At 46.1% G+C, this 26,222-nt stretch overlaps 1 protein-coding gene across 1 annotated transcript; it reads right to left on the reverse strand.

Moving 5' to 3' along the window:
• Positions 1-1,888: 1,888 nt before the first annotated feature.
• Positions 1,889-25,768, reverse strand: SLC17A9 (solute carrier family 17 member 9). The gene is made up of 13 exons (XM_019510128.1): positions 25,387-25,768; positions 16,814-17,011; positions 14,703-14,842; positions 13,412-13,511; positions 12,499-12,629; positions 11,896-11,992; positions 10,743-10,839; positions 8,118-8,205; positions 7,820-7,854; positions 6,910-7,025; positions 5,701-5,756; positions 5,010-5,039; positions 1,889-4,880 (listed from the first exon to the last, which is right to left on the reverse strand). Exons 1-13 carry the CDS (start codon positions 25,518-25,520, stop codon positions 4,717-4,719), a joined length of 1,386 nt encoding a protein of 461 aa, XP_019365673.1. The 5' UTR covers positions 25,521-25,768; the 3' UTR covers positions 1,889-4,716.
• Between the last annotated feature and the right edge of the window lie 454 nt (positions 25,769-26,222).

Consider the following 26,222-nt stretch of genomic DNA (forward strand, 5'->3'; position numbering starts at 1 on the left):
TCTGTTGGAATCTGAACCAACCTATTAGCTCGGACTGGAAAGATGGTTTTTTTACAGAACTCTCCTTATTGAAGGTGATCTCTGTTGGGTAAGACACACAAGGACAACTCTACTCAGCTGGTGATTAACATAGTCACTTGTGCAATTAAAAATAAGTAGTAATTAGCGCTCTCTGACTTAACTCAAAATGCGAGTTGTGAAGGATTAACATACAGGAATTTTACTATCTGGAGAGTCTTAAACATGCAATAAAAGACAATCGCAACTAATAGGAACACGGGGAAATTCAGATGCATAAATTCTCAGATAAGAATGTATTATTATTATTATTATTATTTTGGATAATTAAACAGCCAATTAAAGAGATGCTGCCAAGCTATGTAGAATAAAAATGAGCCTTTTTTAAAGGAAGGTAACTCATACTGACAGATTATGAGTTACATACAGGGGAGAGAACATTATGCTTGTTATCTTGCATGCAATTTGTAGCCGTGTTACTGTTATGTTGGTTAGCTTTGCTGAGAATCCAGCAGCTCCATCTCACCCTCATCTACCAGGGCTTTTCAGAGCCATGCACAGGAATGCGAATGCCTCTCTTACACATGTCGTTGCCATGTTTGGGTGCATAATGGGCCAATGGTGCACGCCATTGCTGATTTGCACATGTTACTGAATGCCTTAAACATAGAAGAACAGAACAAAAATACAAAAGGCTGCAGGGGGATTTACCTCTCCTTAATAAGGTTTTTCTTCTATAAATAAGTTTGGTGTGCGGATTGCATTAAAGCTGAACGATCTGATAACTTATCACATTTTCTGCAAGCCTGTTCCAAACTGGGATGTTGAGTCTTATGGTCTCCAGGTCAGTCACACAGCAGGATTATCAAGTGAAAACTATTCCCAACTCCCCTCACACCTCAAATACCCCTACATTTCCTTGGGCCACGATGGTGCTCTTGTGACTGGCCCTCCTTATTTGAAAATGGGATGGACAGTACGTTCCCAGAGAAGGGACATGCGTTGTTAATGGAGTTTGTGGTGCAGGTGTATATTTGATGTAATAGTTTGATCCTTTGGGGTGTAATTGCTCTAATTAATAACTACAATTGGGGAAAAATAGTTTCAGAGGTGCCAACTGGATTTCCCTGAGCTGGGGATATTATTCAAAGTTTTTTTTTTTACAACCCCATTAGCAGAGAGGCAGTTAACCAGGTTAATCTGAAGTCAGGCAGCAGGCAGGGTACATTTTGCACTTTATTCTTATCCCATTACCTGGGTTAGATGTTGTGACCCCTTTGTCCCTATGGGTATATTGATTGCTTGCCTTTCCTTGCACTAACCCTGCCCCCTGCTTCTTTCCCTTTCTCCCTTTCTGTCTTCTGTATTCAAATCACTCTCTTAATTGGACACACCGGTTTGGGCACATCTTTTCACAGCATCTGAGCCCGAGCTCATGGAAATGTATGCTGTATATCCCTGATTCAGATCCCCATTGCCAAGGTCAATGGGCAGAGTCTGCAGACTGAGCTACCCAGATTTCCCATAATGAAATGCTATTGTATTAGTATCCCCGTAACAACACAAAGACATTTTCAAAGCCCTGTCTTTCTCTCCTTACCCCACAAAGTCCTTGCTACCTCAATTAAATCTTTCCAGGATTCAAGATTCCTCAACAATGTTCAGACATGAGGATCCAGTTAGACTTGTGAGAATCCATCTGTAGCATCCTTCTGTAAAAAGCATATATTTATAGGATCAAATGCCTGGTTTGAGGCTGGAGCTTGAAATTCATAAGGTGCAGAAATGATGCAGAGGAATCAAACATGGTCGAAAAAATCACCGAAATATCTTTACAAAACCTGTGTATTCAAGTGAAGACAAGACTTTGTCCAGCTGACTGGCTTCCTTTATTTATAGGTCTTTCTGACTGCAGCAAAAAACATCAAACAAGCAAGACTTGGCAAGATTGTTTAAAAAAAATACAACCATGTAAAAATGGTGTCGATACCTTACCAAAATGCATGAAATATATGCATCAAACCCCCTTTAGATATATGATATACCAGGGCAGTATATTTATACAGACTGATAATCCAAGATTACCTACCAAAATGTCAGCTGCCAATGAAAAGACTAAAGATGGCACAGCCAGCAGTGCTAGTTTGGTTTTGGGGTTTTGTTGCTAAGGTCTCATCTTGAAAATTTCCCAGAGCTTGGGAAATTCAGGTTTGCTCGCATGCAAATGTGCCTTGGTTGCAATTAAAGCATAGCTTTACACTGATCTTGTTTAACATGTGCAAAAGGCTGCATGGGGAAGACTCATTTCAGTTTAAACTAGGCTTCTTCCAGGATATTGAGCTAGGTGATGCCCATCCCTAAGCGATTTAAACTAAACTGAATTGAAAGAAGAGCGAAACACAAGGGTTTGTATGAGTTTAACTAAAATGTTGCAAAGTTATATGTGATGATAAACTTTCTCATGTCTCCCACTTCTACCCTCTCTGTAAGTAGTTCAAACCTGACACCATTCCTGATTTACATATTGAATCTCAAGCAATAAAAGGCTAATTTGAGGTCTTGGCCATGAACAGCAATATTTCTGGCTAGCATATATTGAATAAAAGTGAAGATCTCCTTAAAGCTCTTCACAATACTGCCATCCAGGGCCTACTCAAACACCAAAGAGCCCCACGAGGCTGGGAACGTAGGATGCAACAATGGGTGCATTTTGTGATTTCCCGCTTCATTTTTAGCAAAATGCTTGACCGGAGAAGAAAAGTCTGATCTCAAAGACTCAGCCCTGTGGTCTCTTCTGCAAGGTCTGTTTAATAGCCACCACATCACCTTTCACTTTCCTGCCAGTTTTAAAACACCCCCAGCAGTGTTCATCTGTCAAGGATATGGGGCAACTGGTGTACATCAGCAGCCTGCCACGAGGGGAGAAAAAAAACACACAAGAAAGACAGCGCTCATCTCTCTGGCCTCAAACCCCAGTCACAAGCATGCTATAAATGGCCGGGATGACACTGGATGGCAGCTCCGTTATCTGCTGATACAGCATTATAGCTAAAAGCTCACAGTATACTAGTGGCACCCATTGACATCTCTGTAGTTAAAAGTGCTGTCAGGATTTTCATTAGCAATCTCTGTATTTAGACATTTAACTTGGCTGTAAAATATGTTCTGAGCAGAAATTTCACAAGGAGGGGGCAAAAAATCTGGATGAGCAGATTTGGCATGCATAGGTTTTTTTGAGTGCAGAATTGGGACAGCGAACGCCAGATCAGCAATTGATATCAACTGTCACTTTTCTGCACCCTGAAACAATGCTGTTTTACACCAGACTGAGACCTAGCTGTGAGCTTCCCAACTAACAACTAATCTGACAGAGACCTGAAGATGAAAGCCAGAGTGAAATGCCTTGGAAGATGTGGTCCTACACCATCCAAACCTCAAAAACACACACACGGAGGATGAACAAATGCAACTTTTTAAGCTCTTAGGATGGGGCATGTGCAGAAAAGGTTTAATGATTTTGCATTAACTCTCATATGTAGCAGAGGTCCTACAAGAGCAACATTGCAGGGTGTTTAAAGCCTTTCTTTCCTGAACCACTGTTGACTTTTAATAGGCGTTCTACACAACCGGGTGTGCAAAATCTGCCTTTGCATGCATCAAATAGATTAATGTCTTTTTGGCATTTAGAATAAATAATAATAATTGAGATATTCAGGTTCAAAAGCATCTATGGCTAGTTATCTCCCTTTGGTAAGGATTCAGAAGCAGAAATAAGCCCTACCATATAAACACTTTTCAGTCTCTTTGGAATAACTCTGAATGCAAACGGGGAATACACTTAATCAAGGAGAAGGCGCTTGATAGTATGCATCTATAGTACAGAATGGACCCGCTCGTCAGATACGCTCACAGCGTACGGCTAAACAGTTCGAAGAAGACTTTGTGCGTCCATTGCCCGCAATGGACGTTGTGTCGGAAATTCACTGAATGGACAAAGCCATAATCTGGCTCTTCACCCGCTCTCTCGTATGCTCTGGCAGTCCCTGTTGTGCATGGTGCAATATTTCAGCATACAAGGGCGAGCTAAGGGCTGAGGTCCAGTCCTTTGGATCATTAAGTTCATTTAGTGCTGGTGCCAAATACCGACTGGCAGCCCTGGAAACTAAAGTCCTTCATTCAGGTCCAGAACAGCCGAGGACGGACACTTGGAGGATGTGATTCCCACTCTGTTCAGACTCCTCCGCTCGGTCCTGGATGACAGCCGTTTGCTCTCAAAGGGCTCTTTCTCCCCTGGCTGATTCTGTCACCAAAGGGACCATTAAACACCAAGTGGGGTGGTGCTTTTTGCCACGTTAGGAACCAGACTGAAGCTACCAGCTCATTTACCATGAGCCAGCAGCTACTTTCCTCAGTCACCAGTGGCATGGGTCAAACTCACATGGGTGATAGAAAGGCAAAAGGCTCTGAAGACCATCAGGCAGAGCCCAAAGCAAAACTTTAATGCTGGGTTCCCCTCCAATAGGTCTCATTCAGGCTCGTAATATTACCTCTCTGTTCTGTTTTGTTTTTTCCTGTTAAATTGTATAAAGAAACAATCATTTCTTTGGCAAAGGATCACTTCCCCAGCTGCGATAAATAGATACAACACTCTGAAACCTCCTTGATGGCCGTCATTTGCTAAGCTCCTCTAGACAGGGACTACAGATCTATGTATGCAGAGACAGTGTCCACCCGTTGGGCCTCTCCAAAAATCAGGAATGTGCAGAGTCCAATGATGTTAACCGTAGCCACGAGATTGAAAACAGAAATCCAAGAGCCAGTTGTTTCAATGAGATGTCCGGCTAAGTACACACAAACCACACCTGAGCAGAGAGAGAGGAGAAGGGAGATGTAAGTGAGAGCTCCAAGATGGATCCTTGCCCCAACATGTCAGCTTCACCAGCTGTAAAAAATGTCCCCATGGGTGGTGTAATCTCAACAAAGTCCCTTACCTAGCAGGGCTCCACCAGTATTTCCAACACCTGTATGGAGAAGAACCAGAAACCACTGCATCACATCAAAGTACGTGCATTGCTTCTCAGCATGAAATACTTGCTAGGTGCTGACGTGCTCATTTACCATCGTCTGCACCTCTTCCGTGGCTTTGCTTTGGACTCGGACAAAATTTTCTCTCTGGAAATGCTCACTAGAAATACTAACCCTTGTTAGTTATCCGATCCCTGATTGTGCTCGAGTGTTGGGCTCTTTGAAGGGCATGCATATAGTGACCTGCATTGGCGAAGGGCATGTGAGAGCATGTGAATGAGCACAAGCAGAGGTCTGTGCCATGGCCACATGCACCCCTTATTCCACTTCCAAATCTTGCTCCCTCTGGGACATGCACTTGCAGAGAAAACCAGCGAAGCAGTCCTTGTCAACCTTTTTTTAATATGCACAATGAGTGGCTGCTCTGCCGCTGCAAAGCTGGCTGTGGGTGTCAGCAAACATAGCCAAACTCAGCCCCCTGTCCATGCCGGAAACTCTAGTGCAGGCTCTGGGTTGTCCTCAGTTGTGTGTGTGTGTGTGTGTGTGTGTGTGTGTGTGTGTGTGTGTGTGTGTGAACACACTTCCCATGGGAAGGATCCCCTCTCTGCATGCCTGTATTTTCTGTGTGGATAAAAACCATACAAAATACATCCTCACCAAACAACAGGCCAGCGCAGGATGGCGCCAAATCCTGCACGTTGACAGAAATGCCGCTGTTCAGAAACACAAGAGAAATGACATGTGGGGCGGGGGGGTGTTAGGGGAAACCACAAGGCAAACAAGCTACTTGCTACATGAAGGGGAACAGAAGGAGAGGCAAGCAATCAATAAACCCACAGGGACAAAGGGGTCACAACTTCTAATCCAGGTAATGGGATAAGAATAAAGTGCAAAATGTACCCTGCCTGCTGCCTGACTTCAGATTAACCTGGTTAACTGCCTCTCTGCTAATGGGGTTGTGAAAAAAAAACTTTGAATAATATCCCCAGCTCAGGGAAATCCAGTTGGCACCCCTGAAACTATTTTTCCCCAATTGTAGTTACTAATTAGAGCAATTATACACCAAAGGATCAAACTATTACATCAAATATACACCTGCACCACAGACTCCATTAATCATGCCCAATAAATGACCGGAAAAGGAGAAGGCGGGTGGAACCAGTGGGGACCAAGAGATGGCTTGTTGGAAACACCCAAGCCAAGAAGCAGCAAAGCGCTTCAGTACGAGTGGAAAGGCACAGGTGATGCAGGGCTGACTAGATGGCCATAGCTACCTGGGAAGATGTTCTAGGAGGACCAGAGCAAAACTCAGCTTCTTTTGCACATGTTCATCTTTAGCCTACTAAAATCCACCACCATTACCTTGCCAGGACTCTTCTCCCTGCTCAAATAAGTACACAGGCTTCCCTTCACAGGCTCTCACTTCCTGGCCTTTGGACTCCAATATCCAGCACCCATGTTGGGTGCTTAGCTTCATGGATTCTCAAGGTCTCTGAGCCCCGGGGTAACTCAGGCCATAGAGTTTTATCCTGTTACTGCACTAATTGACCAAAGCACCCAAACAGGCACCCAGTCTAGATATGAACAGAACAAGAAAAGGCAAATCCAAAGGAAGTTAGTACCTATGGTTAATCACCTGCTTAGGATAGAAAAGTGACTCTTAAAAAGTCACTTCCCTCTTTGCATCTCAATTTCTCCATGGACCATAAGGCCTCCTGTGAAAAGCTCTCTGTAGAAATTAAGAAAGGTAGTTAGCTATGTTAACCTGAAGTCTGGCAGAAGGCTGGGCAGAGCTGCATCTTATAGACTAATTAATTCAGAGATACGTAAGTTTTCAGAAGCTAAGTGTCGCTGCTCTAGAATTACCTGTGGTTAAAGGTCTGAAGACCAACTGAGGCAGATGCAAATACTATCGCTTTGCAAAAACTGGAGGTCTGACCCAGGCATAAGGCAAAAAGGCTCGATACTCCTGAGCCGATGACCTGCAGGGACAAGAAATGAAAATCCAAGGGATGTGCTGTGATGAGAAGCAGACAGGTTTGCGATTCTGAAGCGTAAGGGGCATCCAGTGATGAGGTTGAAGCAGTGCTCCCAACTTCAACACCTCCACATTCCCCCAAGCGTCTTACACGCTTGCGCTTGCTCATCACACCCAGGACAGCGCTGCACCCAGGCTAACAACTTCTGTGTCTCAGCAGAGGCGCAGGGCCGTGTTGCATGACTGGTCTCACTTTCAGAGCGACTGCATGTGGCCGTGGGCATCTCTACCGTCTGCTGCCTTTGCCTACAGACAACCTGGAAAGCCTCTGCCTGCTTGCTCAGGCAGGTGCCACTTCGTGAGACACAGGCCGAGTAGCGGGTTAACATGACACGGGGGCCTCGCACATGGGGATTTTAGTCTTGTTCATTCTTCTATTGACATTTGCCTTCATGCAAAATGAAGAGAGTCACTCAGAGGGAAAAGATGCTGTTGTTTTTTTCTCTATGGAAACCCCCCCCACCCCCCACCAATAACACCCACAAATCCCCAAGCCCTGCTGAAGCATAATAGCATGTCAAAGCCCCAGCACAACCCCATGCCCTATCTCTGTATTCTCCTTCCCACTGATGCCCGTTACTGAGCGTCCTGCCCATCTCCCACCATCCTTTCTGCAATCAAAGCATTGACTCTAGCTCCCCTATGAGATCTAATCTGATTTTCACTGGTAGCTCTCTTATTTTACATGTCAGCCTCAGAGACAGCGGTTGTTTCACTCACAGGCTTTCGCTTCCTTACCTGCATGAACTTCCGAACAGTGATCGTTCTGTACCCTGAAAGGGAAAAGGTAGCGTTCCCGTCAAGAAGACTTTAACAGAGATAGCTCTGTGCTTGTGCCAGGGGCGTGGATGGTAAAATGAATGCACAGAAGCAGAATTGGTTCTCTGCTGGGTGCATACGACTCCCAGAGAAGACAAGGAGCTGCAAAGGTGCAGGGGACCTGGGTATCTCCCAGGAGAACAAATCCAGTCCCTTTCCCCCTCCAACAAACCCACTTCTTCCCATCGAGCTGGGGAAAACCCCAAGGGTCTCTTACCCTGACTGATTAGGTGGTCAGAGAGGAACCCGCTGAACAGACTTGTCGGGATTGCAACCAGCCAGGGAACCACGTTAAACACCCAGCCCTGGGAAGGAGAGACTCTCTCAGCAGAGGTCTGCAAAAGCAACGCCGTTTCCTGCTACCAGAGGAGGGCTTGTTTGCAGCTAACTCATTTGATATCAATTCACCCTGCCCTCACCTAACGCAGGAGCTTTAAACTACATTGCCACAATGTTTTCCCACCCACTCTCTGTCCCAGTCCACGCACCCCAAGATAAAGCCCATCACATACCATGCACAGTTACGATGCTATATACATAATTATCATTATATCCGACTGGCTTTAGATCAGTGCACCCCAGGATAAAGCCCATCACATACCATGCACAGTTACAATGCTATTTATATAATTATTATTATTATAACTGAGTGGCTTTATATCAGTGATTGAGAGGCATAACTGTACTTATTGACAATAGTAAAGGCTACTAGTAAAAAAAAAACGTTTCCTGCAGCCCTGAACCGATATACCTGGAGAAACAAGGCTGCACGCTTGATTCAGCCTCCCGGGTGATGAATAGAAGTGCCAGCTAAATTCAGCCTTCAGCTTCTGTAATATCAGCAGCACTATTGTGAAGCTGAGAGGATGGGACTAAATCATCTAATGCCAGGGTGCTGAGCCCGGTAAGAAATGTCTTGTTTGGGAATTGTTGCTGTTAGCTGTTTTTCACTCACAGATGTATCAGGTTTTCTCAGTTGGAGAGATCAAAGTACCTAAGTAGCTTAGGAGCCTAAACCCCATTGGCCTTCAGTGAAACCCAGGCTCCTACAGAATCAAGTGCCAGATGTTCAGAGGTATTTAGGTACTTAGAGACATATCCACTGAGAGCTGAAAATAAGAGTTAGGCACCTAATGCACTTCAGTGCTTTGGAGAACCCGCTGGGTTCAACATGGGCCCCGAACTGTAGGGTTCTCTTGACGTGGGCTCAGTATTCACCAGGTATAGAAAGGAAGAAAACCAGCTCACCTGCAGCATGTCTATTTGGCCAGTAGGTGACATAGTTTTACCACAGTAAGCCTCCTTTGTCAACCCTTTAAATTCAAGTAACATGTGTCCACATTTTATTAATATTTATGAAGCGATGGCCAGATGCAGGAACATTATATGCAGCATCTTGCATTAGGGCACCAGGAACTGATGCTTAACAGATGGTTAAATTATTGCTACACAAACCCAGTGTAAGAGGTGCGCAGCTCTCTCGTTACAACAATAGGCTTGCTGGCTCAATACGTGGTTGCAATATAAATATCATGCGTGCCATAAAGTGCCTTGCACATGTAATGTTAAAAGGATATTTGTAAGTGGCAAGGGAAGTGACAGCAATGCGTGACAGGGCTGCCACAGAGAAGATAATCTGAGTATCTCTGCGAGGCAAATTATTCATAGAAATATGACCTCTTAACCCAAGAGACTCAGACCCCAGTTTCAGTACAGTGGGAGTGTTTGCGCTGAGCCTGGAGAAGCCCTTGGGCTTCAGCACTTTATAGATAAAAAGAGAGCATATTAATTATTAATGATCATTATTATCAAGGCGCCTCCGAGCCTGGCAACAATTACAAAGCCCCCCATGAGCACGGGAGCCTGGGGCTGTTTGAAACTGCTTGCTCCTGTGAGCTCTGTGCAATTTGAAAGCCATCCTTTTCCCAGGGACATGGTAACCTAGAGACCACGTGCAACCCTGTGAGAAAAGTGTCCCTAAGGGAGATAAGAGCAGCAAGCTGATGCCAAAGGGGATGAAAAGCCCAAGGAGCATCACTTCTTTGGGCTATCCGTGTATTTGCATAGCTAAGCGCTATGGATGGGGGCCTGCAATGGGATCCAGTAGGTATGAGGGCCCATGTGTCAGGACCTAGAGGAGCAGGGATGTGCGGGAGGTGCAAACTTCTATGCACCCTGACACGTATCAAACCAATGCTCCAGACTTGCCAATGCCCTCACTTGCAAAAATCAGCTGTATAGGCATGTAGCAGCCACCATTTATCCAGAGATACATGCAGGGGAAATGAGGGGGAGAGCACTCCACCTCCCTCCAAAAAAACCTCACCCACTTTCCCTTCCTCTCAGCCTGATCCCCCCCCAAAACACCTATTGCCACCATCCTTCTCCCTCATCTAAACCTACGGGCACTCTCCTACCCCAGCTCCAAGCAGACCTTCTGGGCCACAAAGAAAGCCAGGGGTAAGGAAAAAGATGCTATTTTTTGGGAGGTTGGTTCCATGGTTTCCATTTGTAGTAAACTTGAGTGTTACTCCCCAACACCTATCTCCTTGTTACAGGGATCCCTGGGGCAAGGTGGAGCCCACATAAAATTTGGGCAAACTCTAAAGAACAAAACAGAAGGACTGGGCCAATCAAAATGAAAACCGAGATGGGAAAAATGCCCCTATCGACCTCCAGGTGTTAGTGGTTCGGAGAACAGGAGGATCATTTTTGTGCGGGCTCTTCGAAAGCCCATGGAAATCAGTGAAGAGACTCCCAGTCCTAACGGGAGCAACGTGGCTGTGTGGAGAAGCCTGCGGACCTCTGTTTGTATTGCACTCGCGGATCCTCTTCTGCTTACCTTGGACTCAGGAAAAGTTTCCTTAAAGAAGGTTGGCAACCAGGAGAGAAGGGTGAAAAACGTGCTGCCGGTAGAAAGCTGAGCTACGATGACAGCCCTGCAAATACGTATAATGGAAGAAAGCAGCGCTAGAGACGGTAGATCACACAGAAGGGAAAAGGGAATCCCAACGACCCAATATTTCAAGGCAATCTCTGGCTTATGAATTAACCTATCAATGGCTTTGGGAGATGTTTCCAGAGATAACGAGTACTACCTCCATGTAGCTAGCAGAATGGTGTCTGTACTTAACCGCTGGCACACAAGGTTTAGAAAAGAGCCGCATCTGGCAGGATACCACCCTGTGACCAGGCAAGGGAGAATTACTGCCTTCATGTTATGAAGAGCTTCACTTTCCTTTGTGAGTCCTCTGTTCCCCTCCCAGAGCCCTGGAGTATGCTCCATGTGTCCTCAGTTTCATAGAAGGAGTAAGGCTAGAAGGGCCCTCCTCCTATCTCCTAGCTATCATTGGAGCCCCCTATATGACAAGTCTCCCCAACTCCTGTACTAGGCCTTCATTAAATAGCCACAAGTAACACAAAACACCCCCCCGCCCCTTCGCTTCCAGGCTGGATGATCCTCAGTATAAAACTCAGAGCCCTAATCTACAAGCACTGAATGTTTCCAGAGTTTGCTTATTTGAAAAAAAAAAAAGGAGACAATGAAAAAGGGCATTTTAGGGTGGTTTCTCTCTGCACCACAAACAAAGACTGCAGCACCCATGCCCTTCGAACAGCCCTTGACTTCTTACTAGCAGTGGCTGTCACCTGCATGCCGGCTGTGACGACGCACAAAGGACTGGCGGTACGAGGAGGCTGCCTCAGGTAACACCCAAGTGCACAGAGAGACTTGACTCTATTAGCGCATCATGTGCATTTGCATCACCTGCGTTGCTTTGTGGTAAGGGTGTGTGGCAAATGCAAAGCAGCTTCAGGGGTGAGCTACTCTGGAGTTACCTTCAGAGTAATGACCACACTCTCAGTGCACACCTCACCTCATAGAGACTTGCTCATGTGAAATGAATGACGGCAACTTGGCAGCAAAACCAGTCTGTGCATCAAGCTGAGAGAGGGACGCAGTGAATGCACCCCCTGCCTCGGGGACATGTACTTACCATATAGGGGCCTTTTTAAACAGCCTCTTCCATGGGACTTTGGTGCGTTTGGATAATGAGAGGCCCTTCGCTAAAGACTCAAAAGGGATGATGAGTCCTGCAGGAGAGAAATTCAAAGATACACTGATTCATTGTCTACACAAATGCACTGTATCTACTTTATTCTAGACTTGAAACCCATGGCGTGCAATGGCAGAAGGGTTGCTACAACTCTGGAGGCCTGAATTCAAACCCTGCTCCAGATTCCCGTCAAAGGCTGCCATAAAGGGGGACCACGTCATTCAGGCTGAAAAACTGAAGGCAGCCAAGTATGATGTGATCTCTGTGCACCACTGGCTACATGTCCCTTCACCACATTAGCTCAATGGCCCCTTGACCTTTAAACACTTCATTTTATAACTGCTTAAAAACACTTCATATTATAACTGCTTAAAATATGATTGTGTAGTAGGGGAACCATCGGCGGAATATGTGAAAACATATTAGCTGGCTTTGGATGCTTTAATAGGTCTGAAATATCTTTCCTATGCACAGACAGAATTCATCGTGTGCAGCCTGGCGATGAACATTTGTCAATATGAGCAAGCATAGCAAGGGGATTACCTTTTTCATTGAGGAGGTATTTGCACATGCAGTAAACCCAGAGCAAAGTGAGGAACCCGGAGAAATAGAAGACGCTCTCCCAGCCATACCAGTCCAGAAGGAGGGACCCTGCCCCACCGATCACCAGCGTCCTGGAAGGAAAAGGACAGCCACATCATGAGCCCTATAGGGCTCTTTGGGCAAACTCCAAGCCCATGAATCAATAGTAAGAGCATGCTGAGGGTCACTGCATGCTATTCATAAAGCCTTTGGGAGCGATTCATCTTATCATACTGTTGCACTGGCTCATCCTTCCTACCACAAGTCTGAATGGAGAGGCTGCCCTGTTAGTAAAGCCACTCTGTCAACCAACAGACCATCCACTTACTACTGCCAAAGTTCCTAATTGAATACTCAGGGCCAGAGATCTTCACTTGGTATAAATCAGCATTGCTTCATTCAAGTGATGGAACAGAGTTAACCTGCACAAGTTGCACATCAATCTCTTTGCTTCCTTGGAACAGCTGCCAATGAGACACTACAAAGCATCTTACACACAGCTTACATACCTCTTACATGCATGCTAACCACATGCACCGAAATACAAACACTTCCCTTTTCAGCACAGGTCAAAGCCAGATCATCTGTTGTAGGATGCTTTGCAAAGGTAGGACAGTATTGCTGCCCTCACTTTGTGGAGAAAGGAAATAAGGTGCAGAAAAGCTTAATGACATATTTGGGTCACAGGACACGGCAGTGGAAAAGCTGCGCACAAAACACAGGATAATAAACTGTCCAATCCCTTGCTCTTCCTAAGGGCCACACTGCTTCCCTTTGCACTTTGGGCTGGACTTATTGCTCCCACTAATTAATGGCACTGCTGTCCCCAGACTTTGTCACTCACTGCTCAAAGCCAGGGAGCATGGGAACTTACCCAAACTGGGAGCCAGTCCCCACCGTGCTGCACGTGAAAGCTCGCTCGCTCTCTCGGACCTTCTGAGAGAACAGGCTGGCTAGGGCAGGGAAGTAAACCCCTAGTGTCAATGGAGAGGAAAGTGTCAGTGAACCATCAGTGAGACATGCATAGGAAAGTTCATAACAAATCAACGGGAACCCAACCATAGCTCCAGGCAAATCAATAAAGTTTGCAGCTTATCCAAAATAACGCTGCAGAATGAAGTCACTGAGCCCATTGCTCCACAGACAAGTTAGCTTGGACTTTCTCTGTATCCACCTATTCGGTGACCTCCACTGGTGTCGTTTTTTGAGCCCGGTGAACAGATGACTGCATCTGCCCTGCCAACTTTGAAGTGGGAACATGCAGCGCTTTACAGCTGAGGAACCGAGGGAAAGAGTAATGAAGTGACTTGCCAAAAGTAATGCAGAGTGTCTGTGGCAGTGCTGGGATTTGAATCTCAGGATATAACCACATCACCGGACTTCCACCCCTGCTCAGCACCACAAAACTGATCATTTTTTTAAGGGACAAAAATACTTGGAAAACTTTTAAACCCTTCCAAAACAGTTGCCAATTTTGTCTTATGTATTGATAGCTAAACCACTGGGTAATTTCCAACTGGAGGGATGCTATTCAGGATGAATCGAATCCTTGGTAAACATGTGACTACAAGATAATAAAAATGGACATGGAAAAATAGGGGTTAAAAATAAGTAAGGAGAAATAGCCCTTGCTGCAGAACCATATTTTACAGTGTGATTTTTGTTATAAGCGGTTATGTCTAATGAAGTATCAGGCACCCATCATTGTGGAGGCAAAAGCTCAAAAGGTTATATGCAAAGAAGCAGCAAAAATTAACCTATTGGCAATGAATAGGCTTACGTAGTTCCAAGACCTACTTCAGTAAGGAGAAGAAAAATGACCCCGAGATCAAAGCTTCTTAAAAACACCCAAAATGCAGGTGCCTGAGGAAATTTTGAGAGAGAAAAAAGCAGAATGAAGTGTTTACACTGCAGCAACTGCTACATGAAGGCTTCTCACAGTGACACTTAGTCATGGGGAAATGTTTCCCTGGGGTCAATCTGATAACCAATCTGCTTTTTTTAGCAGCCCAGATGCTGAAGGCAGCGCAGATCCAGAAGGTCACTCTAACCAGCCCTGTCATGCATCCACTTCACTGTTATTTGCAGTCCCGTAGACTGAGCTGCACCATAAGCCTTCTCCTGGACGGCTGGGACGCACCCATCTGCACAGCGTACGTCCTCACCTTGCAGAAGTCCCATGAGGAATCTGGAGGCAGTCATAAAAATCAGGTGGGCAGAACTGACGTAAGTGAGCAGCGGGGTGATAGCAGTGATGAAACCCCAGGCGAAGGCAGAGAGGAGAAGGACTTTTTCTCCTCCTATCCTGAAAGACAGGCAAGCATTACATGAGGAGGAAACACAGGCACAGAATAGGGTTAGGGCAGCATGCAGCAGGGCAACATGGCATTACACCCAGTGCAGGGCTGGGAAGTCCTACTACATAGAGTGGGAGCAGGGGAATGGGAGAAATCCCCATTTGCTTTCCAGCAGCAGTTGCACAGTTGGGATGAAAGACAGCATTCCAGCTTGCACTGTTTGGGACAAATGATTCTTCATTTATAGTGTCTAAGCAGCCAAGAACCAGGGTAACCACTTCCTCAGAGATGCTCGGGCACCGGCATGGGTGCTAAATGCAGGCCACAATAGGCAGACAAGGTTTTTTGGGTAGACTGGATATCTTTTATTAGACCAACTCAAGTAGTTGGAATAATTCTTCTTTGCAAGCGTTTGGGTATCAATACTATTCATCTGGCTGAGGAAATACCTGCAGTCGGTGCATGCTCCTCCTGGAAGGAATGAATAGCAATGAAGAATTTTCCCAACTATTTGAGTTGGTCTAATAAAAGATATCAGCTTTCCCCAAAGAACCTTGTCTGCCCATGTCCTTCGACCAACACGGCTACAACCTAGACCCTGGCCACATGAGAAGCACAAAAAGGACCCAGAAGCCAATATCAGATAGAAACAAGGATGGCTTCAGCTGGGAGAGAAGGTGGAGTTTAAAGCAGGAGACAGCAGCTCACAAGCAGGGCAGAGATTCCCACCCCCAGCCAGGATCCATTTAGCAATGTAAGGAGGAGGCAGTCACAACTGCATGGCTAAGAAACTCCAGTGCAGTGGATATTCATGTCGTTGGCCCCGCTCTGTTTTCTTAGAGGATGACAGCATTCACTGTTTCATCTGCCTTAGCATCAGCGCTGCTTGTCTGTTAACATTAGTTTCTTGCAGACACCGTGGTTGCAGACTCTATTAGAGAACATAATGAAACAGCACAGGGTACTGCACAGATAATGGCTTTCTCCAGGCATGCGTTTCTTGCACACGAATTTACAGGAAAGCCTTCCTCTTCAACGATACTGCAGTTCAGGAAGGAACTCAAGCAGGTAATTACTAGGATCCCCGCCATACAGTTGACTGGGTTTGAGGCTTTTCTTTTTAATGTCATTAACCCGCTCAAACAATGCATCACGTCCTTCACCCAGACATGACCGGGGGCTGTGAACAAGCACAGATGTGTGAGGAGCTGTGCAGAAATTTTGGGGTGTGGAAAGGTGGAAAGGGTCAGAGGGGCTGCAATGAAGAGGAAGACAGCAGATCTGTAGAGGAGGTACGGAGCAGATTTCCTTGCATGGCAGGGAGCATTGCCTTCTCTGGTTGGCTATGAACCATCTGAAAGTTGCTATCTACGCAAGCCCAGTGCTTAACTTTTGGAGAGATGCTTAACCACCTGCGAGCAGTGGATGTGGACCATGCAACAAGGTTTGCTGCGATCCAAACCACCCGGGAGCCAGCCAGAATCTATTGAAATCAATGGAAGGACACCAACTGAGTTGGTAGAGTTTGGATCCATCCCAAAAAGCTTTCCTGCAGCTCCACACAGGCTGCCTCTGGGACCAGAAGCAGCATAGCTATGTCCACAGGGCACAATAAGCAAGGTAAGCAGCAGCACTGAGCGACAGGCCCAGTTAGCTCACAACCCCCCCAGCATTAGCCTGCTAAAAGCACCATACAGATGTGGTTACACTGCTTCTAGTTCTGCAGGCAGCTGTGTTGTGCTTGAGTCCTCTGACAGGGGCTGTAATTTGGTGGACTAGATGTGGTCAGTGCACTTTGGAGTTCTTTTTTCAGCCCTCTTCCCCTCCAAGGGGCTAGTGATAAGATTAAGATAGGGAAGGGTAAGACACAATGCAAGGGGTTAGACAGAAGGGAAGGGGGGGTAGACACAATAAGCACTTGCCAAGAGTTTTTATTGAAAGCCCTGAGCAAGGGATAATAGATGAGAAATTTCCAGTACCGATCACTGAGGTGCCCGCCTACAATCTGAGTCAAGCAGTAGCCCCAGAAGAAGCTACTCAGGACGATGCCAGACTGCTTCTTGTCCCACTCAAAGTGACTGCTCATGGCCACGGCACAGATGGGCATGGTCACCCTGGCACAGTACAGGAGGCAAGTCCCCAGCAGTAACATCACAGTCCAGGTTCGAGATTCAGGCCTGCAAGGATCAAGAGAGAGACAGGGAAATAAATGAACCTTAAAGTTGACCGGATGACAATTCCTGCTTCACAATGCAGATACACAGGTCAGGCAGGTTTTGTTGCATGCCTTTGCAAGTCAGACAGGTCTATTTTCAAAGAGCTAAAGGTCACAGCAATGGCAGCTTCACACTCTGCCACTGATGCTCAAAGCACCTGCCTTAACCTAAATCCAATAGTGGGAGGAATCCCTTGTTTAAGTGTTTCCATAGCAAGGATCACAGCATTTGAGAGATGAATTAGCTCAGGTTGTGGTCTGTGAATTTGAGCATGCAGCAGTTCATTGGTTGTTTCCACAGTTGATACTATTAGAAACTGTTCTTCTTAAAATTTAAAAGATAAATGAAAATTTTGCATGCCAAGGCAGCAGGCCTGCGGTACCCTGTCCTGGCAATGTGTTGAGATTTAGCTGAGAAAGGGAGCAGTAATTCAGGCTTACTTGCATAAGTAGGTACCTTATTACACCACCCAACTAGAAAGGAGGTGGAAAGAACTTCCTAGTGAGAGAGATGCACAGGGTGTGGGCTGATCAATCCAGAGGGAGGAAGAAACAGGCCAGGACACACAGGGGTAGGACTTGGTTAACATGTTATTATTAGTTTTTATATTAAGAATACCAGCCCCATTGATGAGGTGAACTGGGCTCTGTGCAGGCTTTGGTCTGGATTTAGGAGTAGATTGGAAATGATGTCTTTGCTTCTGAAGAATAATTCTGCAGCAAAGACAAAGCTCTCCCTACAAATGTAGGGCCCAGTTGTGAAATGTGCAACATGTGGGTTGGATCCCTGTGCTTTGGTGTAGCCCACTGACTTCAGCCTGGGTCACTCTCTGTGCTGTAAACTGAAAAGGAAGTGAATGTCTTACAGGATGGAGAATTAATCATTATTTATTCTTAGGATAGTACCCAGAGCCAGGGGCCCCACCCCAGGGACTGGACAGTGTACAGATGTGTAACAAATATTACGAATATATCATACCTGGGCATTAAGCCATCATGCTTTCCAACCTCATAAACATGTCAGCTTTCTCTATTCAAAATGACTTTGTCCAGCTTTCTTATTAAAAAAGAATGTTTTATTTTTCTTCCAATAGATATGAGAACAAATCTCAGTAGATATGAGAGTCTAGTTATCCCAAAACAGAACCAACCCATTTACAAATTTGCTAAAGAGCCCTGTTATAGAAAGACAGGAAAAAAAAGAACAGTAAAACATGCCAGACTCTTGTACCCTCTGGAAATATAATTGATGATTTGTTTCCTGAAAGGGCGGGTGAGGAGCTCCATGCCAAGTTTTAGCAGGAGTTATTGGCAGTCTTTCACCCTGTGTTTTGGAAGCTTTCTCCCTACACACACACATGCACACGTATGCACATGTGCACACACATGCATGCATGCGCTCACACACACACACACACACACACAAACTGCAAAGTTACATGGCCTTGCCTGTTAACCAACTTGCAGCCTGCCTTACTGACTTAACTAACCGCAACAGTGACAAAGGCTTTTTAAGCACTTTTCAAAGCTGATGTTAGAAGGAGACAAGGCAGCAGTGAAAGCTGCATTTTCTCCCCAAGCCAACCACAATCTTTTATTAACTTGCAAATAAAACCACCTGGTGCTACATCAGAAATCTCTGAGAGAAGCTACTCTGACCTAGATCTGCTTTAGCGCTACAAAAGCTATTAGGGAAACTAGTCCAAATGCAGGTTTGAACCATTGGGTCTGACCATAAGAGGCAGGATATTGAGGCTGGGGCTACAAAACATAGTGATTTTAAAAACAAGCTACTTTATGGACCACATGATGAAAAGATCCTAGTTTGACTGGTTCTTCCTTAAGAGAAAATGGACCTGACTTCATCTTGTACCATCATCGCAAGGCAGCAAAATGCCACCAGTCGTATTCAGTAGGGATTTCCCCCTGTTTGCATAGAAGCAAGTGCCTCTTATGTATCTCTCCTAACCATTTTCCTGCCATTGCTGGCCTTTGGACATACAACAGTTAAGTCTCCTGAGGACTGGCTATAGTCCAACCCAAGTTACTGGGCTCAGTATGGATGTAACCGCATACAACATAAGTGGTCTGTGCTTTACAGGAGGGTAGATCAGACGATCTCGTAGTTTCTTCTGATCTTCAATTCTGTGAAGCTGTGTGAGGTGTAAGGCACAGGAGAATCATTCCCAGAGTGCTAAGTTATTCTTTATAATATTGCTACGTGCTGTTGAACTCTTAAGTCTTTGCATTGTGGAAGCACAAGGTCCTTGCACTTTACTGAGAGCACAGGTGGAAGATGCACGTGGGGTTAGGTGTTAGTAGCCAGTTCACAATTCAAAGAAGCCAATGGACAGGCCTCCTGAGGCTTCCCTGGCTTTGGGTCAGGCTCAGAGAGAAGTAAGGGCTTATCCCATGCGTGCAAAGCTTGTTAGAGCACCTTACACCTACTTTGCACTGATGCAAATGGCTGTACAAGTCATTGGCAAATCAGACCCAGATGTAGGCAGGGAATAGGTATGTGATGCTCAGCAGGCCGAGGAGCTGGCTTACAACCTTCCCTCTTCAGTCTGGTTCTGCAATTAAATAGCAACAACAAGGTACATGGAGGGCAGCCCTCTTATTACCAGTGACTCAGCTTCCTCTGTCTGCCTGTCTTACCCTTGATTCATGCATGTAACACTGCACAGGTAACCTGCCCGACAGTCCTACAGCATTGCAGGTGCAGATGGAAGAAGAAAGGAAAACAGAAGAGTGAAGAAGGATGGTGTTGTGGTCTGGGTACTGGTTTGGGAGGTACTGGTTTAATCCCCAGCTCTATAAAAAAACTCCTGGTGTGTCTTTGGGCAAGCCACTAAAAACCTCTGTTTCTGATGAATGTAAATGAACTTTTCTTTCTTTTCCATTTCAATGATATGTTTTTAGGGACAAGAGCTCTCTCTTCCTGGGTGTCTGTGGATGGCCTGGCCCAGTGGAACCACAACACCTGCTGGCTGCCTGCAAGCTGTATTGTAATAGAAATACTGAATAATACAGGTCTCTTTTTTCCACACTTCCCTTTCTGTCTGGATTTTAGACCGAGTTCAATGAACAGTTTCTGCTGAGTTTGTTTTAAACTCTTTTAAAATAAAGAAAGGGCAGATTAGCTCACAAGACCAGAATATTTTTTATGGTTATTCTGTTTACCCCTATTTATTTTGATTTTTTTTTTTTTAAGTATATAGCCATAGACAGAGGCACAAATCCAGGGGAGGAATACAAAGATGACTCCAGAACAGTACTTGCTTGTTAAGTAACCTCTCCAGCCAGAAAATCCACCACCATAAAATATGGAGTGCCAACTATAATCTATCACTCACTGCCCACACCCATCTGAAGCACCCTGCAAGGACAGGGATGTGCTTACATCAGAGGAAAGAGCATTGCCAACGCATTTTCTCCTAATTATAGTTATCATAGTAGCGGCAGATGAGTCAATGCTCTGCCCAGTTCAGAACAGCGACAGGCCAGCTTGTTATAGGAAATCTCTGCTGGCTTTATGGGGACACACAAAAACCTTATGTCATCATTCATTTGAAAAAATCTGTGTATGGCCGTCACATTGTTCATCTGATAAGCCAAAGGTGCTTGACAGGTATTAGTAAGTCTCCCTCATTTGATAAGCCAACATAGTGTACGTGTTGTAGAGAAGTCCCAAAAAAACAGATCTAAAAGTGACTTTGGCAAGTCACTACGTGGCCAAGTGGGAACGAATCCTCAGTTTTTGACTCCCTGCCCCATGCTCTGTTGACTCTTCAATCCCTTGCTCTCTGTAGCAGTCAGGGAGGTGCTAGGAGTGATCGGCAGGCAGCAGGGCCAGATCCTGAAGTGTCTTCAATCTCTGACTTCAGCAGAAAATGAGGGGAAATGTATCTGCTCCGGAAAGGAACTAGATGCAAGTCAAGCAAGCCTTGCCTGGGTGAAAGCTTAACCCCTCAAAATTGCAGGGCGATCCCAAATGTGAAATAAAATGCCACAGCTTCAGCACTCACTTCGGGGCATCATCAGGGGCACATGTATACGGAAAGGAAATTCATTCGGTGGAAAGCAGCATCCAGTTGCTCAAGCTCTAGCCGACATTCAGACGCACCGATGATGGAGCAGCTGTTACCCGCCCCGATGCTGATTTGGTTTGCCGACTCCAGCAGCCAGATCCCCATCCCCATCCCCATCTCCCTGTAACACAGACTTGCGCTCCGCGTCTCCTGTAAAGCAGTCCCAGCTCTCAGGCTGGTAGCAGCGCAGCTTGGAAGTGTCCAGTCCTTTCCCAACAAGCCAAATACTTTAGGTGAAAGCAAACCCGGCTCTCAATGTTTGTATCAGCCAATGGAGGTGCTTATCGATTCCTTAGGATGACTCAGAGCTTCCCAGGGCAAAAATTACCAGTGTTTCATTCGAGTCCAGAGAAAGCCAGCAGCAGAGTGCCCCTTCTATTTTCAACATGTTTTCATGCTGGAGGAATTTCTCCAGTAGCTGACACCGAGCAAATATTTGCTCAACTTTATTTCTCTTCACTTGGCCGTATTCCTTTCCCTCCCTTTGCAATTCTGCCTGTTTACAGCCATTTCAGGCCACTTTTCAAATGGACTAGAGGGAGGTCAAGCTATCACGAGACTGCAATTGCTGCTGGAGCCAGGGTTGTGTACGTGCATATCATTTTAGGAGGACAAAGGGTGGTATTTAGACATCAAAACTAAGAACAGGCTCCTTCATCTCCATGGCCAGCCACCTTAGACAATTGCTGCTTGTTTTCCTAACAAGGGGTTACAGTAGCAGGAAGCATAAACCCAAGTCTTAGCCCCTGGGAAGGTTGCTTGGTGAAGCCACACACACTGGATTTGCACTCAAGAGATTCATCACCAAAGTAATGGTCCATGTGGGCCATTGCAACATGGGACTGTGGAGTCTTTTTTTTTCCAGCGCTAAGAACCAAGCAGCATTTGTCAGTGTTATTGCTGAGAAGAGAAGGAAGGGCCGGGGTAAGGGAAGCACTGGAAAGTTACCTGAAAGTTTGGGAAGGGCAGCTGGAGAAGTAGGACAAAATGCACAAGGAGAACTGTGGAAGGGAGGTAAAAAATACACTGAAGAAATGGCAAACAAAAGCAGCAGCATGAAGAGGAGGACAAAGACAGGGAAAAAAACCCAAAGCTGCAAAGATAAGTGGTTATCTCTCTCCCTGCACTTGAGCTGCAGGAAGGTTTTGGGTAGATGCCTGGCATGTCTTTTGTTTCGGTCTGAAAAGAAAATCTATGTCACTTTCCTCAATTCATAATCCTTATCTCTGTGACGGAAACTCATTCATTTGGGCGAGGCGTTCAATCCGCAGCGTGGTGTTGGCTTGTTTATATCTCTTATTTTAAAACCTGTGTACAACACATTTGACAGCCCCCATTTGTGCAGAGCACCGCCAGATCCCACTACAGGGACCTGCCACGGACAGCCAAGAGACTTCCCTTTGCTGCCTGCCTGTTTTCTGTCCGGCTCTTGTCTTCTTTGCTTCAAAGGTGAGCTCTCTGAGGCAGGTGACATATCGGTGCGTGTACACGTAGGGACAGACATTGCACAAAACCCGGTATAAGTGACTGGAAACCAGTACAAATCTGTAATACAACTAAGTTCAGTGCATGTAAACCACTTTCAAAAAATGGCCCAAACTGGTTTAAGATAAACCTGGACGGATGTAATGTCAGACTTCACTGATTTAGGTTAAATCGGTTTATTGAACTTCTGTCCAAGATCTCCTCCAAATTCAAGTTAACTCACAGTTACCCAGCATCCCAGGATGCTTTGCACCTTCCCTGCAACCCCTGTTCCCCCCAGGGTGGATGGGCTAGCCTGGGCCCAAGGTGCCTGCTCTAACACCCCCCAGCTTCTGGCCTGGGCCTCTGCAGGCATGTGGCTGCATTTCCTGAATCAAAAGTGAATGTCTGTTCACTTGCTTATGGGGTCAATCTACACCGCTTACCCCAGGGGTGGGCAAAAGGCGGCCTGCGGGCCAGAGGTGCCTTGCCAGGTCATTCTATCCAGCCCACAGGGCCCCTAAAAAGTTTTAAAAGTTAATATTTATCTGCCCCTGGCTGCCTGTCATGCGGCCATCAATGCCTTGCCAAAACCCAGTAAGCGGCCCTCTGCCTGAAATAATTGCCCGTCCCTGGCTTAGACTAACCTGTGGAGATTGAACCTTGGTCTTTTTTACTGTACTTAGCCACAGTGCCTGGCACAACTGGGCCAAGATCTTCTTGGGGAAGAAGAGCGTTCAGTAAAAGCTGTTGGAAACTTTTCATCGATAGGTTTTTTTTCCCTCCTGATTTTGACTGAAAACAATCAACTAAGTTCTCCAGATTATTTCTGTTCTCTTAGTTGCTCTCTCAGGGGGCTGATCAAAAACTCATTAAATAACCAGACTCAAACCAACCAACCAAAAACCTAGACTCATCAAACCAGATTTTCAAATGTATTTAGCTGCCTGACACCTGCAGATTTCCCAACATCTCTGGGCTCAAGGACTTTAGTGAGTGAACGGCACCGTTGTACTGTGTGGGGTAGGGAAGGTTTTAGATTCAGCTGCTCTTCACAGCGCAGGAGACGAGCCACCTCTCTTCCCCCGGATGCACCGACGCTTGTGCATTCATTGTTTACTAAGAATCACACATCTTTCTGAAATAAGAATACAAATTCCGACCATCAGGAGATTTCAGTTTTGCAAGGCATCTGCCAATTAGGCATAGCTGTCATCAGTCCCAAGCATTTCACTGTTAACCAACTACTTCTCACAGCAATCAGCTAAGTCACTGGAACAGCTGCAAAAAGTTAACTGGACTCACACCGCAGGGAAAGTCACTTTGTCATTAGACGTTAGAATACGGTATTGCTTTGCCTCCTAAAACTGTGCTCAGACCACAAGAGCGCCCTGAATGTATATACATTACTGTTGTTAAAAACATTCATTTTTGCTTCATTACCCAGGCCCGGATTATTAGTTACAGAGTCCCAGACAAGATAAATGAGTAGCAGTGGCAGCAGGAGTCTTTTGAGCACATCTAGAGATGGCAATCAGGAAGCTGGTACCTCTTGTGATAGAAAGCATACAACATCCACGTGGCACAAGACTTATACAACTAGGCTCTTTCACAATATTTGAGCCAGTTGTTCAATATTATGTACACGTGGAGCAGAATACAAAACTACCAGGGATATGTGTAATGCTTCCCAAATCAACTCGGGTTTGAACGAAAACTACCGGTGCAGCAGAAGCCCCTGCTAATTAATACTGAGCAGTGATACCTTTCTAAAACACGATTTTCTTAGAGGGGTCTAGCTTTAGACACTTACAGTTGACACCCCACTGAGGACATTCAGCATGGATACACGGCTGGGGGCAGGAAACAGCTGTTTACTTTTTTCTTTTAAGTTACTCTTCTTTTTTTTTTTAATTGGAGGAACAACTATTGTGCTGTCTGCATTCAATCTTAATCAGTTACTACTGTCAGCGTAAATATAATTACTAAGACATTTTATTAAAAAGCTCGTAATGGCTTAAATGACATGCAGGGCAAACTAAACATAGAAAATGCAACAGTTACATGTACAATGCAAAGAGTTGAGTCATGATGGATCTTTGTCTGTCAAGTAGTTTGGCACTATCTTTACTATTAAAATACTGCCTGATTGAAATAGCAGTGGAAGCTTGTGTCCATCTTAGACCCATCACCACAGGCCTAGAGGAGCTCACCAGCTGGGTTAGGATAAGTCTTCTGACAACCCAGGGGGATAGGCAGCACTAGCATCTCCACCGTATAGTGGGAGAACTGAGGCACAGAGTGAATAAGTGACTTGCCCAAGGTCGCATAGAAAGGCTGTGGCAAAGCAAAGAGCAGCGCATAGGTCTGCTGAGAAGCAAGCCAGCACCCTCCCTCCTAGCCCCTCTGTACAAAGTGACACCCTCCCCTCCAAAATGACTCTCCCTATGCCTGAAGAAGGGCGTTTGTGCCCGAAAGCTTGCAAAGACCAAATTTTCCAACTCTTTAGTCAGTCTAATCAAAGAGATCACATTTACCCAAAGAACCTTGTCTGCCACCCTCCTTTTCAGGGGCGTAGGTTGTAGCCGTGTCAGTCTAAGGACATTATCAGACCAACTCAAACAATTCTTCATAGCAAGCTTCTCTTCCCCTCCCTTTTACACGCTCCCGCTGGCACGTCCAGCTCCCCACCAAACCCCTCGAGCTCGGGGGATGGACTCTCCACTTGCCAAAACTTCGCGGCGTCCCAAAAAGAAAACCCCGCCGAAGCCTCGCATCTTACCTGGACCAGTAGCAATCCGCAGTCCCATCTTTTCTCATGCCTTCCTGATAGGGAGGCTTCCCAGGCTGCTGGGGTTGGCAGTGGTGCAAAGCGCTGTACACCTGGAGAGCATTTTTGCTGCCACTTGAGGCCATTCAAAGATCTGTAGCTGGTTCTTGAGTGGCAGGCTCGGCTGGCTGGCTGCTGCAGCACAAGGATGCTGCCCAGGGGGATGCTGGCGTGAAGGCTGGAGAAGTCCCCGGAGCAACAGGCGGGGGGTCAGGCCGAGGCGGGCAGGCGGCGGGCAGCGGAGGGAAGTCCCATGGCAGCGATCCGCAGGGGATTTTGTGCAACACAAAGTCCACGTGTCAGTTTGCGGCAGCTCTTCCTGGTGGAGCTCTTCCAGGAAGCAGCTGCAGCCTGGGGGCAGGACGTTTGCAAGGGGCACCCGGCATCTCCCTGCAAGGGATGCAGCGCTGGGACCCAGACCTTTGGGAGGAGCAGAAACCAAGCAAGGCAGGAGGGGATGCAAAGCCATAAATCCCCTTTCTTAGTGGCATTCACCCCACACACAGACCAATTTTTCCAACTATTGAGCCGGTCTAATCAAAGAGATCACATTTACCCAAGGAAGGGGGTGGATGGCTGCAGGCAAGCAGGAGTCAGAAAGGAAGCGACTTCAACCTGCCTGCTCAGAGAGAGCAAGCAGCAGGGAAAGGTCATGCTGAAGCTGCACAGATTAGCTGGACCCTGTCAGGTGGAAAGACGAAACCTGGGCTGGGTGCCTGGCACTGCAGAGGATCGGGCCCTGTGCAGCACAGATGGGTTTGAATGCCTGCAAGGCAAATAGGCGAGCA

The sequence above is a fragment of the Gavialis gangeticus genome, unplaced genomic scaffold (assembly GCF_001723915.1).
Source record: "Gavialis gangeticus isolate Ggan-Ray unplaced genomic scaffold, GavGan_comp1, whole genome shotgun sequence".
In the NCBI taxonomy this organism is placed as follows: Eukaryota; Metazoa; Chordata; order Crocodylia; family Gavialidae; genus Gavialis; species Gavialis gangeticus.

Coding starts and splice junctions, on each gene's coding strand:
- SLC17A9 (XM_019510128.1), bottom strand. CDS start 25,520: ATGGCCTCAAGTGGCAGCAAAAATGCTCTCCAGGTGTACAGCGCTTTG. Junction 14,843..16,813: donor GGCGGGCACCTCAGTGATCG/GTACTGGAAATT, acceptor CCTGTCTTTCAG/GATAGGAGGAGAAAAAGTCC. Junction 5,757..6,909: donor CTTCAGACCTTTAACCACAG/GTAATTCTAGAG, acceptor GTTTCTGAACAG/CGGCATTTCTGTCAACGTGC.